We start from the raw sequence: 18414 nt of genomic DNA, 5'->3' as shown, positions 1-18414 counted from the left end.
ACCAAGGCATGTTTAACCACAGGGTGATCCTCATTACCAACAAACACTGTCTGCCTGTGTCCGTTCATGCGAATGGACAGTTTGTTGCTGGTCATTCCCACATAGAACGCTTCACAGTGTAGGCATGTCCGTTGGTAAATCACGTGGGTGTGGCTCTGCCTTTGATCGTGTACAACTTCCGTGTTACAGGACTGGAGTATGTGGTGGGAGGGTACATGGGACAGATCTTATACCGGGGGCGGTTACAGGGGTAGGAGCCAGAGGGTAGGGAAGGTGGTTTGGGGATTTCATAGGGATGAACCAAGAGGTTACGAAGGTTAGGTGGATGGCGGAAAGACACTCTTGGTGGAGTGGGGAGGATTTTATGAAGGATGGATCTCATTTCAGAGCAGAATTTGAGGAAGTTGTATCCCTGCTGGAGAGCCACATTCAGAGTCCGATCCATTGCTGGAAAGTATCCTGCCACAAGTGGGGCACATTCCACATGGGAAAAATATATTAAAAAACAAAGATGCTGTGACTTACCAAACGAGAAAGTGCTGGCAGATAGACACAATAAAGAAACACACAAACACACACACAAATTTCTAGCTTTTGCAACCCACAGTTGCTTCATCAGGAAAGAGGGAAGGAGAGGGAATGACTTTACCAGACAAGAAAGTGCTGGTAGGTACACACAATAAAAAAACACTCATACAAATTTCAAGCTCTCACAAACCAAGGTTGCCTCTTTCCTGATGAAGCAACCGTGGGTTGAGAAAGCTTGAAATTTGTGTGTGTGTTCGTGTGCTTGTGTCTGTATATGTGCAGATGGCTATGTGTGTGTGTGCGAGTTTATACCTGTCCCTTTCTCCCCTAAGGTAAGTCTTTCTGCTCCCGGGATTGGAATGACTCCTTACCCTCTCCCTTAAAACCCACATCCTTTCGTCTTTCCCTCTCCTTCCCTTTTTCCTGATAATGCTCAACCTTATAAATGTTCAACCAATAATTGTTATGATGTACCAATTATTTAAGATTCATTTATTGTGTATTCACACCCAAGTGGTGAACACGGACCTGTAAATAAGGCCCAACCACATAGTTGTCGGTGCTGTTTCAATGACTTATAAAACACAACCAGTATGATGTATTATGTAACTGCACTCTTACGTATTATGTTTGAATGATTGTAAAGGTGGGAAAGTGGCATTGGAAGTGTCTTGACAAATGAAAAATAGTAAGATTTGTCATTGGTCAGACATTTCATCCCAAACAGCAGTCTGCGTACTGCTAACTTCAAGACTCTCAACAAAGCAGTCTGCATACTGCATACTTCAAGATTCACTGAGGAGCAGTCTGTGAACTGCAAACATCAAGACTGTTTACATTTATGTAAAGTACAGAAATTAGTACATTTACACTTAGGAATATTGTACTAGTTTGAAACTCTAAGTTGCATGTTAGCTCATACGGTTAAGAAATAACTTGTTCTACCCTTGTACTATTGAGTAATAATTTTTGCATAATGCTTCATAATTAATTTACATTTTTAATCAAACATAGGATTTATCTCATGCCATAAGTAAAATGCTTGTTCCTCCAGTTTATTGTAAAATGAGGACTTTTACATAGATCTGTCAGAAAAGGTTTTGTTCAACTTTCAGTTGCACAAATCCTTTTGGGGGTGTTGAAACATAACAGCCCATTAAGACCTATTTAAAACGAACATTTCCCAGTCTAATTGAAGATCGCACATGTAAACAAAATGTGTAACTCGCCTAGAAAAACTTATAACTGAAAAAATAACTGTTTAATCTATTCCAGTTCAAAGTATAGAAGCTCTGTAAATGAAGGGAATAATTCCCACAATGGGAGTCTCTAGTAATTAATGAAAAATATAAATGTATTATTGTAATTTCTTATTTGAGAGTTTATTCTCAAAAGAAATAACAGACATGTACTAATATCATAGTGTACTTACTGTACTGAGCAGACATACGTTTATGTATGTATTTTCAGTTTTTTGTATAAATTTTAATTGTTAATTAATCAAATATTCATTTTAAACAATGCTGAGGATTGTTTGGGATTGTTTAGAACATATATATAGGGGTAGCCATATTGGCATAGGGGAGTCAGTACTTTGAGTGTATTTAGACAGAAAGTATTTAGCTTGTTGACCTTGATTTATTTCATTATTGTAAGTATATTACAACTTATTTCAGATTTGTAAAGATATTTTTAATTAATTTGAGATTAAAATAAATCTTCAGTGGAAACAAAAAACAAGATTAATTATTTAAAAAATAACTTTGTAGTTATTTTTTTACAGTAACTGTCTCCAGGACTTATGCTGCAATAGATTGCCAGATACGATGAGTAAAAATAACCCCTAAGTCGGCCTCAAATACCAGTTCTCTAAATTTCCTCAATAGTGCCTCATGGAAAGCATGTCATCTTCCTTCCAGAAATTCCCATTTGAGTTCATGAAGCATCTTCATAACACTTGTGTGCCAGTCAAACCTACCAGTAACAAATCTAGCTGCATGCCTCTGAATTTCATCAGTGTCTTCCTTTAACCACTTAACCTACAATTCAAGTTCCAACTACCTGGGTGCAAAATGCAAACATGTTAATACAATCACCCAGCTTTCATACCATTCCACGGTTCAACGATTTGGTTTAATGTCACACAGATTATGCACAATTTACAGAATGTAAGTACATGTGTAAGATACAACTGGTTTAATTTTGAGAAATACGCACATCAAAAAACTTTTTGCAGCACCCTGGTTCCCAGAACTCCTGAAGATAGACGTTGACTGTGAATATTATATCACAGCACTTCAAAGTGATATGCTTGCTCCAAACAAAAAGTATACTGCTCTGAAGAATAAGAGTGTACTTTTGGAAAAGAAAATACATTTCTCTCCATAGCTAGAAGGTCACAATGAAGAATCCAATGTAAACAAGGCAGACATGTTGATTCACCATACAAATTGTACTTCGTCAAAAGAAGACAGCCATAAACACCAGGAAACTAATAAAGACATCTCCATGTCATGTAGTAACAGTTTTTTAAAGGAATATGCTAAAAGTATGTCAAACAATGGTTTAGCAGTGGAAAAACAGCTACAAAATAGGAAAGTGAAACTATTTGGTGATAGTCATGCACAAAACATTCCAGAGTTATTGACAAACAATTTGAATGACAGTGTTCATGTTTCCGGCATCATGAAACCTGGAGCAAATTTTGATAGTGTAACACTGAGAGTTAATGAAGAATGTTCTGATTTCACAAGGACTGATTGTGCTGTGCTCATAGGGGTTGCTAATAATGTCCACAGGAACAAAGCTGGTGTCTTTATTAAAAAGCTGTTTAAAGTGCTGCAGTTCCTGTATTTCGCCAATGTCATTGTAACAACATTGCCACTAAGGTATTACTTACCATACTGGTCATGCATTAACAAAGAAATTAAACTTACTAATTTGAAGCTGAAAAACTTCTGCACCAAGTTTGTGAATGTTAAGGTGATAGATATTAGTAACTATGAAAGAAACTGTTTCACATACCATGGAATGCATCTCAACAAATACGGTGAAAGGATGTTAGATTCTAACATAAGCATTGCTGCTGAAGAGATCTCTCTCATCAACAAAAGCAGAAATAAGTCAGTTATTGTGCTGGGCAATCCTTCAAAGGGAAACTAACAGAGTGGACCAATTCCCATGGAATTTGGTCCACGAGAAACAAAATAACAGAATGCAATTTAGAACTAAAGACCCACTCAGGTGCCACATTTGATGACCAATTAAATGATTTTCTGTTTGATTTAGTTCATAATAATTTCATAATGCATCTTTACATAGGCAGTCTATAAGTAGAAATGATGAACAAATTGTATGAACTGGAAGTATTTCTGGAGAATACAAGTCCTGTAAAACTTATATGTTTAAATGAGCACTAGCTTAAAAGTGAAAATGTAAACTTGATAAACTCGATTTCATGTTACAATTTAGCAGCGAGTTTTTGTAGAAGAAACAGTTGTGGGAGATTGTGCATTCTAGTAGAAGACTCATTAAGCTTTGAAGTCAGGCAGACTTTTAATTGCTTGAACGAAGAACTATTATTTGAAAGCTACTTCATTGAACTTTTGGAATACGGCATATTAATTATTAGTATATAGGATGTCCCATTTATCTTGACCACCCTAAATAACTATTTGTCCAGATACAAATTACAAAATATTTCAAGCGAATGTTCTTTAGCCATCAGGGGGACATCAATCAGCATGACTGCCTTCATTGTAGCTTTGTTTCTTACAAAGATATGAACATCAGTATGACTTTTTTAAATGGCACCCTGTATTTTTTATTTGGTAATTCATTCCTAAAGACCTACTCTTGCCCTGCATGAAATTGAGCAACATGCACATGGCTACCTCAAAAAGCTCTCCATCCTGCTCGCTTCCTACTCCTGCCTCAGAGTACCAGTGTCCACCACTTCTACAACAACCTCCAAACCTCCCCCACACCCCCTCATAGCTGGCAAACCCTGTCTTGCAGACCTACTACACTTACCCCACCCTCCAAAACTTCCTCCCACCACCACACAGAACCCGGAACTTAAACAGACCTGCAACACAGTTATGAACCTTTCCTCCAGAAGCCTTAGTCCCACAGAAATATCAGTCCTTTCCAAAGGCATCAACTTTTGCCCCACTCCCAAATTCAACCATGCAGGACTAGTTAATGACCTTCTCTCCTTCTCCCAGTCCCTACAGTGGAAACACTTTTTCGCCACCAACCCAACCAATCAGACTCAACCAAAGATCAATATTGAAACTTGCCTAACTCAGTCCACTCCTCCATCCAACTGTGATTCACCTCCACTGCCTCCAAAGCAACCCCTGTTAACTTTCCAGAATTTTTTAACCTCGAACCTTGCCTCACCATCGTTCCCCAAATCCCTCAACATGCAAACTAACCTTACATCCCCAGAAAGAATTGCAGTCCACCATCTAAAAACTGATCCCAACCTTATAATCCTACCTGCAGACAAAGGCTCCACCACAGTTGTTTTGAACTGCAAGGATTACATGGCAGAAGGACTCTGTCAGCTGTCAGATACTTTCATCTACAAACCATGCCACAGTGATCCCATTCCAGTAATCCAGCAGGATCTCCAGTCACTACTCAAATCTTTAGACCTATCCCAGAACCTCTCCCCAGAGTCCATCTCTCTACTTACCCCTACCACTTCCCACACTCCCACCTTCTACATGCTTCCTAAAATCCATAAACCCAACCACCCAGGATACCCCATTCTGGCTGGTTACTGTCTCTCAACTGAGAAAATCTCTGCTCTCATAGACCAACACCTTCAACCTATTACCTTCAAACTATTACCCAGAACCTATCCTCCTATATAAAAGATACCAACCATTTCCTGGTCCTACTCAACCCAACAAGCCACCTTCCTAGATGTTGACCTCTATCTCATTGATGGCTACATCAGTACCTCTGTCCATATCAAACCTACTAACCACCAGCAATACCTCCACTTTGAGAGCTGCCACCCATTCCATACCAAGAAGTCCCTTCCATAAAGCCTAGCCACCCATGGTCATCACATCTGCAGTGATGAGCAGTCCCTCTCAAAATATACCGAGGGTCTCACTGAAACCTTCACTGACCATAATTATCATCCCATCCTTGTACAAAAACAAATCTCCTGTGCCTTATCTTTCCAGTCTCCCACCACCTCCCAAAGTCCCACAGTCTGGCCACAGAGGAGCATTCCCCTCGTAACTGAGTACCATCCATGGCTGGAGCAACTGAATTACATTCTCCACCAGGGTTTTGATTACCTCTTGTCTTGCCCTGAAATGAGAAATGTCCTGCCCACTATCTTTCCCACCCCTCCTACCATGGTATTCCCCCATCCACTGAACCTACACAATATACTCGTCCATCCTTACACAACCCCTGCTCCCAATCCCTTACCTCATGGCCCACACACTGTAATAGACCTATATGCAAGACCTGTCCTGTATATCCTCCTACCACCACCTACTCCAGTCTGGTTACTAACATCACCTATCCCATCAAAGGTGGGGCTACCTGTTAAACCAGTCATGTGATTTACAAGCTAAGCTGCAACCACTGTGATGCATTCTATGTAAGCATGACAACCAACAAGCCGTCTGTCCACATGTATGGCCTCCGACAAACTATGGCCAAAAAACAAGTGGACCACCCTGTTGCTGTACATGCTGCCAAACATGATATCCCTCATCTCAATGACTGCTTCACAGCCTGTGCCATATGGATCCTTCCCACCAACACCAGCTTTTCAGAATTGTGCAGGAGGGAACTTTCCCTGCAATACATCCTATGTTGCCATAACCCTCCTGGCCTCAACCTTCATTAGTCACTGTCCACTGTCCTCACCCATCCAGCCCCCTCCCTGTTCCCATTCCAGCACTACACAGCCGTCGTTTCACTGCCACACCCAGTCTCTTAATTTCTTTTTATTTCTCTCCTTTCCGCTACTTACCCCCTCCCCCCTCTGCACCTTCTCTCCTGCCCTGTCTAAACTGCAACACTTCACAGTCCACCACTCCCACCATTCTATCCCTCCCCCTTCCTGCCCCAGCCTCCTCCTTACCCCCACCCAGCCGCCACTCCCATCATGCATTGGTGCCGCTGCTGGCAGTGTGGTTTCAGTTCTCTGAGACTGCTGACATGTGTGCAAGTTGCACTTGCATGAGTGTGTGTGTGCATGTGTGTATGTGTGTCTATTGCTGACAAAGGCCTTAATGGCCGAAAGCTATAATTGCGTGAATCTTTTTGTTGTGCCTATCGTGACTCAGCATCTCCGCTACATGATGAGTAGCAACTTACCTTCTCTGATATTGTTAAGTGGTTGTAAGTAACAGTTAATATTCTGTATGAGAAGGAAGATCCAGGTGCACCTCTATTTATTTTATGTAAAAAGTTTAGATATTTCTGGAGATTTTGAGATTTTTAAAGGTACCTTCTCCCAACTACTGTATAGTTATTTGTCATATGATGATATTAAGCTGTTTGCATTATTCCACTTTGTTGCATAATTTTGGTGTTCTACTTTATTTCACTTGTAGATCTCTTTTATTGACAAGGATTTTGTGTTGCCTTTTGAAAGAGTGCATTAAGTTTACCTTACTAAAGATTTTCTAAAATGCTACTTATTACAAGTCTGCTTCATTGAATGTTTTGTTTTGTTGTCAAACCTAGCATGTGGAGCCCCTCTTTGCAGGGTCTATTACATTTGTCTTTAATTGTTCAATAGATTGTGATACTTACAATTTTCATCTAACTTTTGCAACTAATGTTCCACTGTTCTGCTGCTTTGCAGATGAGTTAAGTCCACTGTTGGTTTAGAAGCATTTATTGCCCTGTTTTCTTTCAGGTGTCACTAAGAGTTACCAATAACTGTGAATTTTTAATTCTTAAGTCCATTGAAATGACCGTTTCCTTTCAGTCTCCCATTATAAAATGTTTCTCACTTGTTTACAGTAAATCAATAAACACTCTTCCCCTGCCCTTGCCTTAACCAGTGTAAATTTTGCCCAAAACTGCAGTAGTCCTTATCACACCTCGGTCCTTCTGTATCAAAATTTTCATCATATTGAGGTGACTCTGTTGTAGTTTTTATGCAGACAACAAATTCCATAAACGACTGGTCAGCATTTTCTGAATTTTGTGTTTGCTGAAAATCGACACAGAAATGCACTGTCATCCTATATCTGTTTCAGAATTAATGCAAGTATTGCACTAATGATCTGAAGTGAGTCTTCTTAAATGTTGTGCACTGTGTAGTCTTGCATTTAGTTTTGTCATACAGAAGTTAGGATCTTTGCATGTACAACTTTAGTGTAACTCTGTACTTGGTGTTTTTACATGTACTTTGCATTATCCTGCCAGTACACACCATCAGCTGTGCTTCAAAAAGCATTTTCTTCAAGATCGCTTTAGCATGCATATGTGTGCTGTGGCAAGTGCTGAAAGTGCCACCTCCCCCTCACCTCTCTTGCCCCTCTCACCATTCCTCTTCCCTTGTGCCTATCTCTCCGCTCTGTCCCCTCCCACAAGATGTGCGTTATGCCATAGATAATACCCCTCCCCTCCATCACGCTACTACAGAGATGCACCATTAAAGTTTGTCGATGTTACACACAATACACTCTTCTCCAGTCAATTGGAAGTTTGATTACAAGCAATGCATGAACTTCTGTAGCACAGAACTGCATTCTAGCTGTGAATCTCTTCATATTTTATGAACTGATTGTAAACTCACTGCATTCTTTCCCTTATTTTATGTGAAGTTTTATGAATAGGACAAGGATATTGTTAGCTGTTTCGTCAGTATGGACACATATTTAAATTATCTTTCCTTGAGTTTTGCCTTGTGTTTCTTCATGCCTATAACTTCATTTTATAAGCTTAAGTTATGCCAATGAAGGTCACCTGATAATCTAAAAACTGTAAACTCTAAGAACAGTTGACGGGACAGATATTTTTCTAGAACTTTGTCATTTTAGATGAAAAAATAAGGCTGTAGCTGATCCTCACTGTCAGTTGAGAGTCCAACAAGTGCTGTTTTTGGACCTGGCCTTCAATGTTCCCAGTTGTAATTTTAGTTATAGAGAATAGTTTGTTAATATATTACAGAAGCTATTGTATTTTTGCACAAAAGTTAAACAGTTAATATTTTATTGTTTTCTTAACTCATGAAATTTTATGAACTTGACTGCATGTTAGTCCCCTCCCACCTACACTAAATGAAATATTGTAACAGATCTCTCCCATAGCAATAAGGTCCCTACTAGGGCAAACTGTCTTTCTGGGGATTGACTGACACCCTTTTGTACACAATGTGAGTCACCACTCCCTGGAAGGAGGAAGGGATGTACAGGGTGGCAGCCAGACAAGGAATATTTTAGGGAACTGGTTTAAAAAATTTATTTCAACAGCCTAGTCAAATCTTTACAAGTTTTCTTCCAGTGCAACTTCCACTGTACCTATGTGACACAGGTTCCCTGCATTTCAGAACTGAGGCAGTTATGTCCAGTTAAAGCTGCTGACAAGAGAAACCTTGAGACCTATTCTGAAACTGCCAGTGAATTCACACCATCCATTTTAGCCAATAGTGTGCATGGTATACAGGTCATGTGTGTGGGCACTGGAGGATTCTGCAGTGCAGAACACAGTTGCTTTGCTCTCTTGTGATTCGGATCTTGAGCAGAACAGGTGTCTTTCGTGGGAGGCAGAGCCTCCAGCTAGGCATTTCATGACCAGTCACCGACATCAATTAACATGAACCCTCCCCTTCCATTGCCTATTTTAGTTAGTTGTTCGACCTCCTAGATGGCCTACATCTGGTAACTTCCATTACAGTTGCTCCCCTTGTATTCTGTAATCTCAAACATATTCTCTTTATATTACCTAATTTCCTGTTCTGCCATTTAATGGTGGCCCTGGATGCCCACTTACAAGTCCTGACTGCTTGACCTCCTGTACATTGTCATTGCAAGCTGGACCCAACAACCTATACCCCCCTTCCCTGCCCATGTACAATAATGATTCAGCTATTTCAATCCTGTTATTTATTTTGTTGCACAAAACGTATGAATTAAAAATACCAAAATCAAACAGATAACATAATTTTTTGATATCATTTTATGTAGTTTCTCATGATTGGGAAGTATGCTTGCATTTGGTCTTGCCCATCAGTTCCAGTCATTCCCTCATTGTACTCAACAACACAACTCAGTCTCAAAGTATGATTGGGTCCATGTGTAATCCTTTCTATTGTTTTGTGTTTTGTTGCCTTAACATGAACATCTCATTTGTTTTTCCATTTTATAGCAGGTATTTGATTGCAGCTCCTCACTCTGTATCCCTCCCCCTCCCCTTCCATATTACTTTACAGAAATCTTTTGGTACAGTCTTTCTATTCACATGTATAGTAACAATGACATTTCTTTTATAGTTGTGGAGTAGTGTCATAAATAATTATGTTGAAGAACATCAGTTATCTAGGTATAATGTGTGTTCTCTGTGTTACACTGACTGTGGTAGCTCTTTGACAACACTTCTGGAGGCACTGTCATCACAATTTATCTTATCATGGCTTGTATATATTTTAAAGTCATAGCAATAACCAAAATCTGATTCACATAATTTGTAAAATTTAATGCTGAATCATGTCCCTTTTGATGTACTGAATTGCTTGTAAGATATGCGTCCCTTAAATTTCACGAGTGATTCATCAATAGTAATGCCCTTTTTAACTGTATACTTTTCTTTAAATTTGTGATTCAAATGCCTCATTGTAGGTCATATTTTGCCCAATCTATCTGTATTGGCAACCAGATAATTAATTACAAAGTGCAAATATCTTGTAATTTGTAGATATCTTTTCAGTAGCATTGTTCTTCTAAATATGGGCATTTCTATAACAGTCCTCTTTGACCTATTCAGTTGAATTCTTTGTTTTTTTTACCTGCACCATTATTAAGGAGAGTGCAGAATAGATTTTAACTTCATCACAATCCACAGGAAACCAATTGTTGTCAGTTCTTTCTATTCTGTTTGGATTAATTCATATTTGTTCTAAATACCACTTAGTCTTGATGACAATATTTTCCCAGAACTTATTCTCAAATATCATATTAAATATATCTACTTCTCTTTCCTTTACTCCCACCTGATGTAAGATTGCTCAAGAGTCATTGTATAGTTCTAGATTTTTGGGCTATTTCATATTTCTTTCCAAATCTAGGGCTCTGGTATGTGATCTTCATCTGCAGTATCATCCTCAATAAGTAACTGCCTGCATTCTGGTCATACAGGATGTATTATGTTGCTTCTGTCATTTTCGGTAGCAGAAGTACCAATATATTCTCTCTGTTCTCATCATAACATTTATGTTTTATAAACATTTTGTGAGAATACATCCCTTATATTTAAGAACATATATGTCAGTGTGCAAACAGGACCAAGAAAACATGTAATTAAATGTAATAAAAAAAAGAAAATAAGAATCTGTCATGAGCCTGGGCTGTGTTGTGTGTGTGGGACACATCTCCAGATGCAACCATCATATCACAGGCCAGGCATGTAAAGTTTATATTTTACCTGACCAATGCACCAGGGGCCATGCTCATGCAATTTACATTTCGCCTGACCAACATACTCTGTCAGGCCCATGAAGTTTACATTTTGCCTGACTGATGTACCACAAGTCAGACTCACAACAATCACATTTGGCCCCACTACTGGACCATGGGTCTCATACGTGGTTATAGGTTAAGTGGTTAATTGGACTGGAGAGTATCCCAAACACTTGAGCAGTACTCAAGAATGGATCACTCTAGTGTTCTGTATGCTTTACTGAGCTACACTTTCCCAAGATTCTCCCAATAAAATGAAATCAGCCATTTACCTTCCCTAGTGCCAACCTGATGTGCTCATTCCATTTGATGTTGCTTTAAAACATTAATCCTACACATTTAATTGATGTGACTTTGAAAGAAGCACACTACTAAACTATACTCAAGCAATACAGGATTGTTTTTCCTACTCATTCACATTAACTTACATTTTTCTACTTTTAGTGGAAGCTGCCATTCATCAAACTACATAGAAATTCTGTGTAAGTCATTCTTTAGCCTCTTACCATTTCTCAAGGATGACCTAGCATCATCAGCAAACAGCAATAAATTTATGCACATCCTATCCTTCAGCATTTCATGCCAGTGTTACAGTATTGTCAATATAAATTACTTCTATAATGCCCAAAGTCTCTTTGCTATTTCTACTCATTTCTCTCTTTATAGTACTCTTTATTGCTTTGATCTTTACATTTTGAGTTCTTAGTTCCAGATTATAAGAAAATGCTCTTGTGGCTAACAACCACTCTTTTCCAATATGTTACAATATGAGTTGTGTTAAACTGGTAATCTTACAATTTCAGAATTTGTAATTAGTCTGGAAGCCAGTGATGAGTTCTTGTGTAACAAAGTGATGCTGCTGCCTGAAAGTGTTGTGCAAAACACACATTATGCTGAAGAGCCCATGCTGCAATGCCTCAGTGAATATAGGTATGCCATTTAGTTACACCCCATACATTTATGTGCAGCATTACTCAACACATGAAAATATAAGGACACTAATGTAGAGCATTACATATGCAGTTCTCTTAACAGTTTCATTACTTTTATTAAACTAATGTTTTCATTCATTTGGTATTATTACATAATATAAAATTAAAATTTTACAATTTGAGGGTCCATTTTGTAACAAATCATTTATGTGCTATGCAACATATATTTCAAGTTAATTTATTTGATAGACTTTACATGCATAAGACTTTGAATACTGATTGCAATTAATAGGTTAGTTTTGATCAGTTGGAAAGAGTATTGGTCCCATGACTGTCCAGAGTCTGCATGCTAAGCTCACTGATATTATTTTCAGTCATCACTCCCTGATGCTTGACGCCTTAAGCACTTCTTAGGAACAAAACAACTCATTGAGGATGGAATTTTACCATAAGATTAGTCTGGTGCCCTCTGCCAGCCCTATCTGCATATCTCTCTTTCAGTGCTTAGTATAAGTATTGATTTTCTGTTTACAGTAGCATTACATACAGCTTTAACTTTCAGATATGAAGTATTTTCACTTATATGTGTGAATATAGGAGGTATTGTACCACCAGATCAACATTCTTGTTGATGATACCAAGTATTTTACTGCACCCTACAAGAAAGTGAGACAGTCATACTTGTTTTATGTTATATTGACCTTCCTTTTTATTTGTTCCATTCCATGGCTTTCATTTAGTGTACCATGATTTTCTTATTTTTGTTGTAATGGGATCAATTGTAACAGAACCTGGAGTGCCAAAATCATTCCACAAGCATGGACATCAGACATAGTCAGCCCCCACTTGATCAGCACTATTTAGCAGCAGCGAGACTTCCACGACACCATTTCAGGTGTCAGTGCCCTGGGGCCAACCTCCAAGAAGCCATTCAGGCTTGACCGACATCTGCATTGTCGACATGTGCTGCTGATTATGCCAGACCCTGGCTAGTGCCCGGTTCCAGATGATTCACAGTGGCCTAGAAAAATAACCCTTCTGTGAATTCAACACCAAGAATCAGCATTTAAATGTCAAATGAGCCAAGTGCTTAATTTTCAGTATGGCAGGTCCATGTATGGCACTTGCAGTTTGTTAGTCGTCACTTTGAGTTTTACTGACACAGCCCTGGAATTTTCACTGTAAACTCTGCTGCCGCTGAACTGTGACCTATGGACCTCTGCTTGACTGCCCATCCAGGCAGTTAAGATGCTGCCCGCCATATGCCCCTGCTCTTCAGCATCAGTCCAGACTTCAGGCAGTGCCATTGCCATGTAGCTGGTACCCCCCCTCATTGTGCTCTGCTACACCAGTCAGCCTCACTTCTGTGGAACCACTTTTCCCTCTGACAATTTGCCTCAGGAAGACTGCTGAAGATGAAGACAAAGATGGACAACAGGAAGGTAGCAGTCAGAATCATAGTTCCATACACCTTTCCACTGGGGGAAGGAAAATGGATGGATGGCAGATAGAGTACTGAAGGTTCAACAGGGACAGCAACAGATGTAAGTAGCAGCAGAGGAATTTTTCACTAATGGAATCCATACATTCTGTATCTTTGTATCCTCATAGCCTTGTGTATCTGTTGTTTGACATATCAGGTGTAGACTCAGTTGTAGTGTTTGGCAAAGATTCAAGAGCCAAACCTCTAATACCAGTAACTTGGCTCTGAGCACTATGGGACTTAACATCTATGGTCATCAGTCCCCTAGAACTTAGAACTACTTAAACCTAACTAACCTAAGGACAGCACACAACACCCAGCCATCACGAGGCAGAGAAAATCCCTGACCCCGCCGGGAATCGAACCCGGAAACCCGGGCATGGGAAGCGAGAACGCTACCGCACGACCACGAGATGCGGGCCAGTAACTTGTACACAACGTAATTTGTATCAGCATTCAGCCCTGTGCAATGAGTCACACAATGTGGTTTGTTGGGTTTGCCATTGAAAAGGTCATTACACAAGCCAGTGTCGGGAATATACTTGGCTTAGACGTGCTGAGAGGACTAAGGGAAAATTGAATGAGAACTGTAAATACTTAAAAGTTTAAGTAACAGGTCAGGGAAGCTTTTATATAAAACTCATGCTTCGTGGAATATGTGTATATTGAAACATAGCATTTATAATAATAATAATGAGAAATCGAGGATGGAATGTAATAATAACATGAAAAGAATAGTTGTGACTCATCATATAGTGGAGATGCTGGGTTGCAGGCAGGCACAACAACACAACTTTAAGGAAATGAGGTTTTGGTCAACAAGACCTTCATTAGAGGTAGAACATAAACACACACAGTCACACAAATGTAACCCACACACCCGTGACCACAGTCTCTGGCTGCTGAGGCCACACTGCGAGCAGTTACGTATGATGGAAGGCACAACCCGGTGGTGGGGTAAGGAGAAGACTAGGGTGGGGAGGGGGAGTGGTATCAGGCTAGAGGTGGTAGATGGCAAAGTGCTACTTGTGGGAGCATACAGGGATGAGGTGGAGCGGTGGACAGAGGCTAGGGCAGCTAGGTGCAGTCAGGAGATTAGACAGTGGGTGGGAGGAGGGGGGGGGGGATGGGGCATGGTTAGTGGAAAAGGAGAGAGGTAAAGAACTGGGTGCGCAGCTGAAATAGAGGACTATGTAGTGGTGGAATGGGAACGGGAAAGCGGTTAGAGGGTAATGACAAAGATTAAAGAAGCTTGAGGCCAGGAATGTTACGGGGACATAGGATATATTGCAGGAAAAGTTCCCACCTGTGCAATTCAAAAAAGCTGGTGTTGGTAGAAAGGATCCAGATGGCACATGCTGTGAAGCAGTCACTGAAATGAACAATGTTGTGTTGGGTGGCACGCTCAGCAACGGAGTTGTCCAGCTGGTTCTTGGACACAGTTTGTCGGTGGCGATTCATGTGGACAGACAGCTTGTTAGTTGTCATACCCATGTAGAATGCAGCACAGTGGTTGCAGCTTAGCTTGTAGATCACATGTCTGGTTTCACAGGTAGCCCTGCCATTGATGAGATAAATGGTGCTTGTGACTGGACTGGAGTAGGTGATAGTGGGAGGATGTACGGAATAGGTCTTTCATCTAGGCTTATTACAGGGATGTTAGCCATGAGGCAAGGGGTTGGGAGCAGGAGTTGTGTAGGGATGGACAAGGATATTTTGTAGGTTTGGACAAGGATATTGTATAGGTTTGTTGGGTGGCAGACTACCACTCTGGGAGGGGTGGGAAGGATAGTGGGTAGGACATTCCTCATTTCAGGCCACAACCAGAGGTAGTTGAACCCCTAGCAGAGAATGTGATTCAATTGCTCCAATCTTGGATGGTACTGAGTCACAAAGGAATGCTCCTCTTTGGCTAGATGATGGAACTTTGGGAGGTGGTGGGTGACTGGAGGCACAGAATATCTGTTTTTGTACATGGTTGGGAAGGCAATTATGGCCTGTGAAGGCATCAGTGAGACCCTTGGTGTATTTCGAGAGGGACTGCTCATCACCACAGATGTCATGGCTAGCTGTATGAAAGGGACTTTGTGGTATAGAATGGGTAGCAGCTGTCAAAGTGGAGGTATTGCTGGTGGTTGGTAGGTTTGATTGGAACAGAGGTACTAATGTAGCCATCTTTGAGGTGGAGGTCACCATTGAGGAAGGTGGCTTGTTGGGCTGAGAAGACCAGGTTAAGTGAATGGGGGAGAGAAGTTGTTGAGGTTCTGGAGGAATTTGGATAGGGTGTCCTCAGCCTTGATCCAGGTCATGAACATGTCATCAGTGAATCTGAACCAGTTGAGGAGTCTGGGATTCTGGGTGTTCAGGGATGATTCCTCTAGATGACCCATGAATAGGTTGGAATAGAAAGGTGCCATGTGAGTGCCCCTAGCCATACCCCAGATTTCTTTGTAGGTAATGCCTTAAAATGCATGTAGAAGGTAGGAGTGCAGGCTGTGGTAGGGTTTGGAGAGACATAGACCCTGGGTAGAGGTTCTAGGATGGGTCTAAAGATCCCAGGATAGACTGAAGGTCCTGCTGGATCTCTGGAATGACAGTTCAAAAAAAGGTGGTGGATCCTGTGTGAGCAAGTAGGATTATAAGGTTTGGATCAGTTTTTAGGTAGTGGATTGTAGTTCTTTCCGCAGATGTAAGGTTAGTTTGCATGTTTAAGGATTTGGGGAATGATGGTGAGGCAAAGTTTGAGGTTAAGAAATTCTCGAAAGTTAACAGAGGGTGATTTGGGAGCAGTGGGAGTCAATCACGATTGGATGGAGGAGTGAACTGAGTCAAGTAGGGTTCAACATTGGTCTTTGGTTGAGGCTGATTGGTAGGTTGGTGGCAAAAAAGTGTTTTCACTGTAGGGACCAGGAGAAGGAAAGCAGGCCTTTAATAAGTCCTGCATGACTGAATTTGGGAGTGGGGCAAAAGGTGAGGCCTTTGGAAAGGACTGATGCTTCTATGGGGCTAATGCTTTTGGAGGAAAGATTCATGACTGTGTTTTGGATATGCTTATGTTCTGGACTCTCTATGGTGGTGGGAGAGAATTTTTGAGTCTAAGGTAAATGTAGTAGGTCTGCAAGGCAGCGTTTGTCAGCTATGAGAGGATGTGGGGGAGGTTGTTGTAGAAGTTGTGGATAGTGGTAGTCCAAGGCAGAAGTAGGAAGTGAACAACTTGGAGAGTTTTTTGAGGTGGCCTTCCTCAACCCAACAAGTCACCTTCTTCGATGTTGACCTCCACCTCAAAGATGACTTCATGAGTACCTCTATCCAAATCAAACCTACCAACCACCAACAATACCTACACTTTACCAGCTGCCACCCGTTCCATACCACAAAGTCCCTTCCATAAAGCCTAGCCACCTGTGGCCATCACATCTACAGTGATGAGCAGTCCCTCTCGTAATACACCAAGGGTCTCACTGCCACCTTCACGAACCATAATTGCCCTCCCTACCATGTACAAAAACAGATCTCCCATGACTTATCTCTCCAGTCTCCCACCACCTCCAAAAGTCCCACCATCTGGCCACAGAGGAGCATCCCTTCATGACTCAGTACCACTCAGGGCTAGAGCATCCGAGTCACATTCTCTGCCAGGGTTTTGATTACCTCACATCATATCCTGAAATGAGGAATGTCCTATCCACTATCCTTCCCACCTCTCCCAGAGTGGTATTCTGCCACCCGCCAAATCTACACAATAATCTCATCCAAACCTACACAACTCTTGCTCCCAACCCATTGCCTCATATCCGTATAATAGACCTAGATGCAAGATTTGTTCCATACATCCTCCCACCACCATCTACTCCAGTCTGGTCACAAGCATCACCAATCTCGTCAATGGCAGGGCTACCTGTGAAACCAGTCATGTGATCTACAAGCTAAGCTGGAGCCAATGTGCTGCATCCTATGTGGATGGCCACTGACAAACTGTGGCCAAGAACCAGCTGTAAAACTCCACTGATGAGCATGCTACCCAACACAGTGCTCTGCATTTCAATAACTGCTTCATAGCCTGTACCATGTGGATCATTCCCACCAACACCAGCTTTTCTGAATTGCACAGGTGGGAACTCTTCCTGCACTATATCTTACATTCCCATAACACTCCTGGCCTCAACCTTTGTTAGTGTTTGTCCTTATCCTCTAACCCATTCCCTATCCCCATTCCAGTACTACACAGCCCTGTATTCCACCAATGCACCCAGTCTACTTACTTCTCTGGATTTCTGCTACTGCCCCTCTCTCCCACGTCCTCCATCTAACCTCCCGACTTCACCTAGCTGCCCTACACTCCACCTTGTCCCTGTACACTCCAACTAGCAGCACTTTACCGTCACCCACCCCTGCCCTGCTTCCCTCCTCTTCCCTGCCCCAGCCTCCTCCTTACCCTCACCTGGTTGCCTCCTGTGGTCATATGTGCATGAGGTGTGTGTGTGTGTGTGTGTGTGTGTGTGTGTGTGTGTGTGTGTGTGTGTGTGTGTGTGTGTGTGTGTGTGTGTTGTCTATGTCTGACAAAGACCTTGTTGGCTGAAAGCTCACTTTCCGATAGTCTTTTTGTTGTGCGTATCTGCGACTTAGCATCTCCCCTTTATGGTGAGTAGCAACTGTCCATTTCATGTAATGTGTAATAATAAGGTAAATGTAACCAATGGAGCTCAGTATTAACAAAGTATGGCATGATATAAGAGTCACAACAGAAACAGATGGTTCAGATTTTCTATCCATAAATTATGAGTGACAGACCCAAAGCAGC

The 18414-nt window shown here is 41.1% G+C and overlaps 1 protein-coding gene across 1 annotated transcript in view; it reads left to right on the top strand.

Annotated features, from left to right (window-relative positions):
* Positions 1-12069: 12069 nt before the first annotated feature.
* LOC126238506 (adenylate kinase 7-like) overlaps positions 12070-18414 on the top strand; it is a 62695-nt gene continuing 56350 nt past the window's right edge. The window contains exon 1 of the mRNA XM_049947795.1: positions 12070-12128. Coding sequence (XP_049803752.1) covers positions 12103-12128 — 26 coding nt within the window. The 5' untranslated portion in view covers positions 12070-12102. The remainder of the gene's footprint in view (positions 12129-18414) is intronic.

Source organism: Schistocerca nitens, chromosome 1, assembly GCF_023898315.1.
Source record: "Schistocerca nitens isolate TAMUIC-IGC-003100 chromosome 1, iqSchNite1.1, whole genome shotgun sequence".
In the NCBI taxonomy this organism is placed as follows: domain Eukaryota; kingdom Metazoa; phylum Arthropoda; class Insecta; order Orthoptera; family Acrididae; genus Schistocerca; species Schistocerca nitens.
This window is presented reverse-complemented; position numbering and strand designations above follow the sequence as displayed.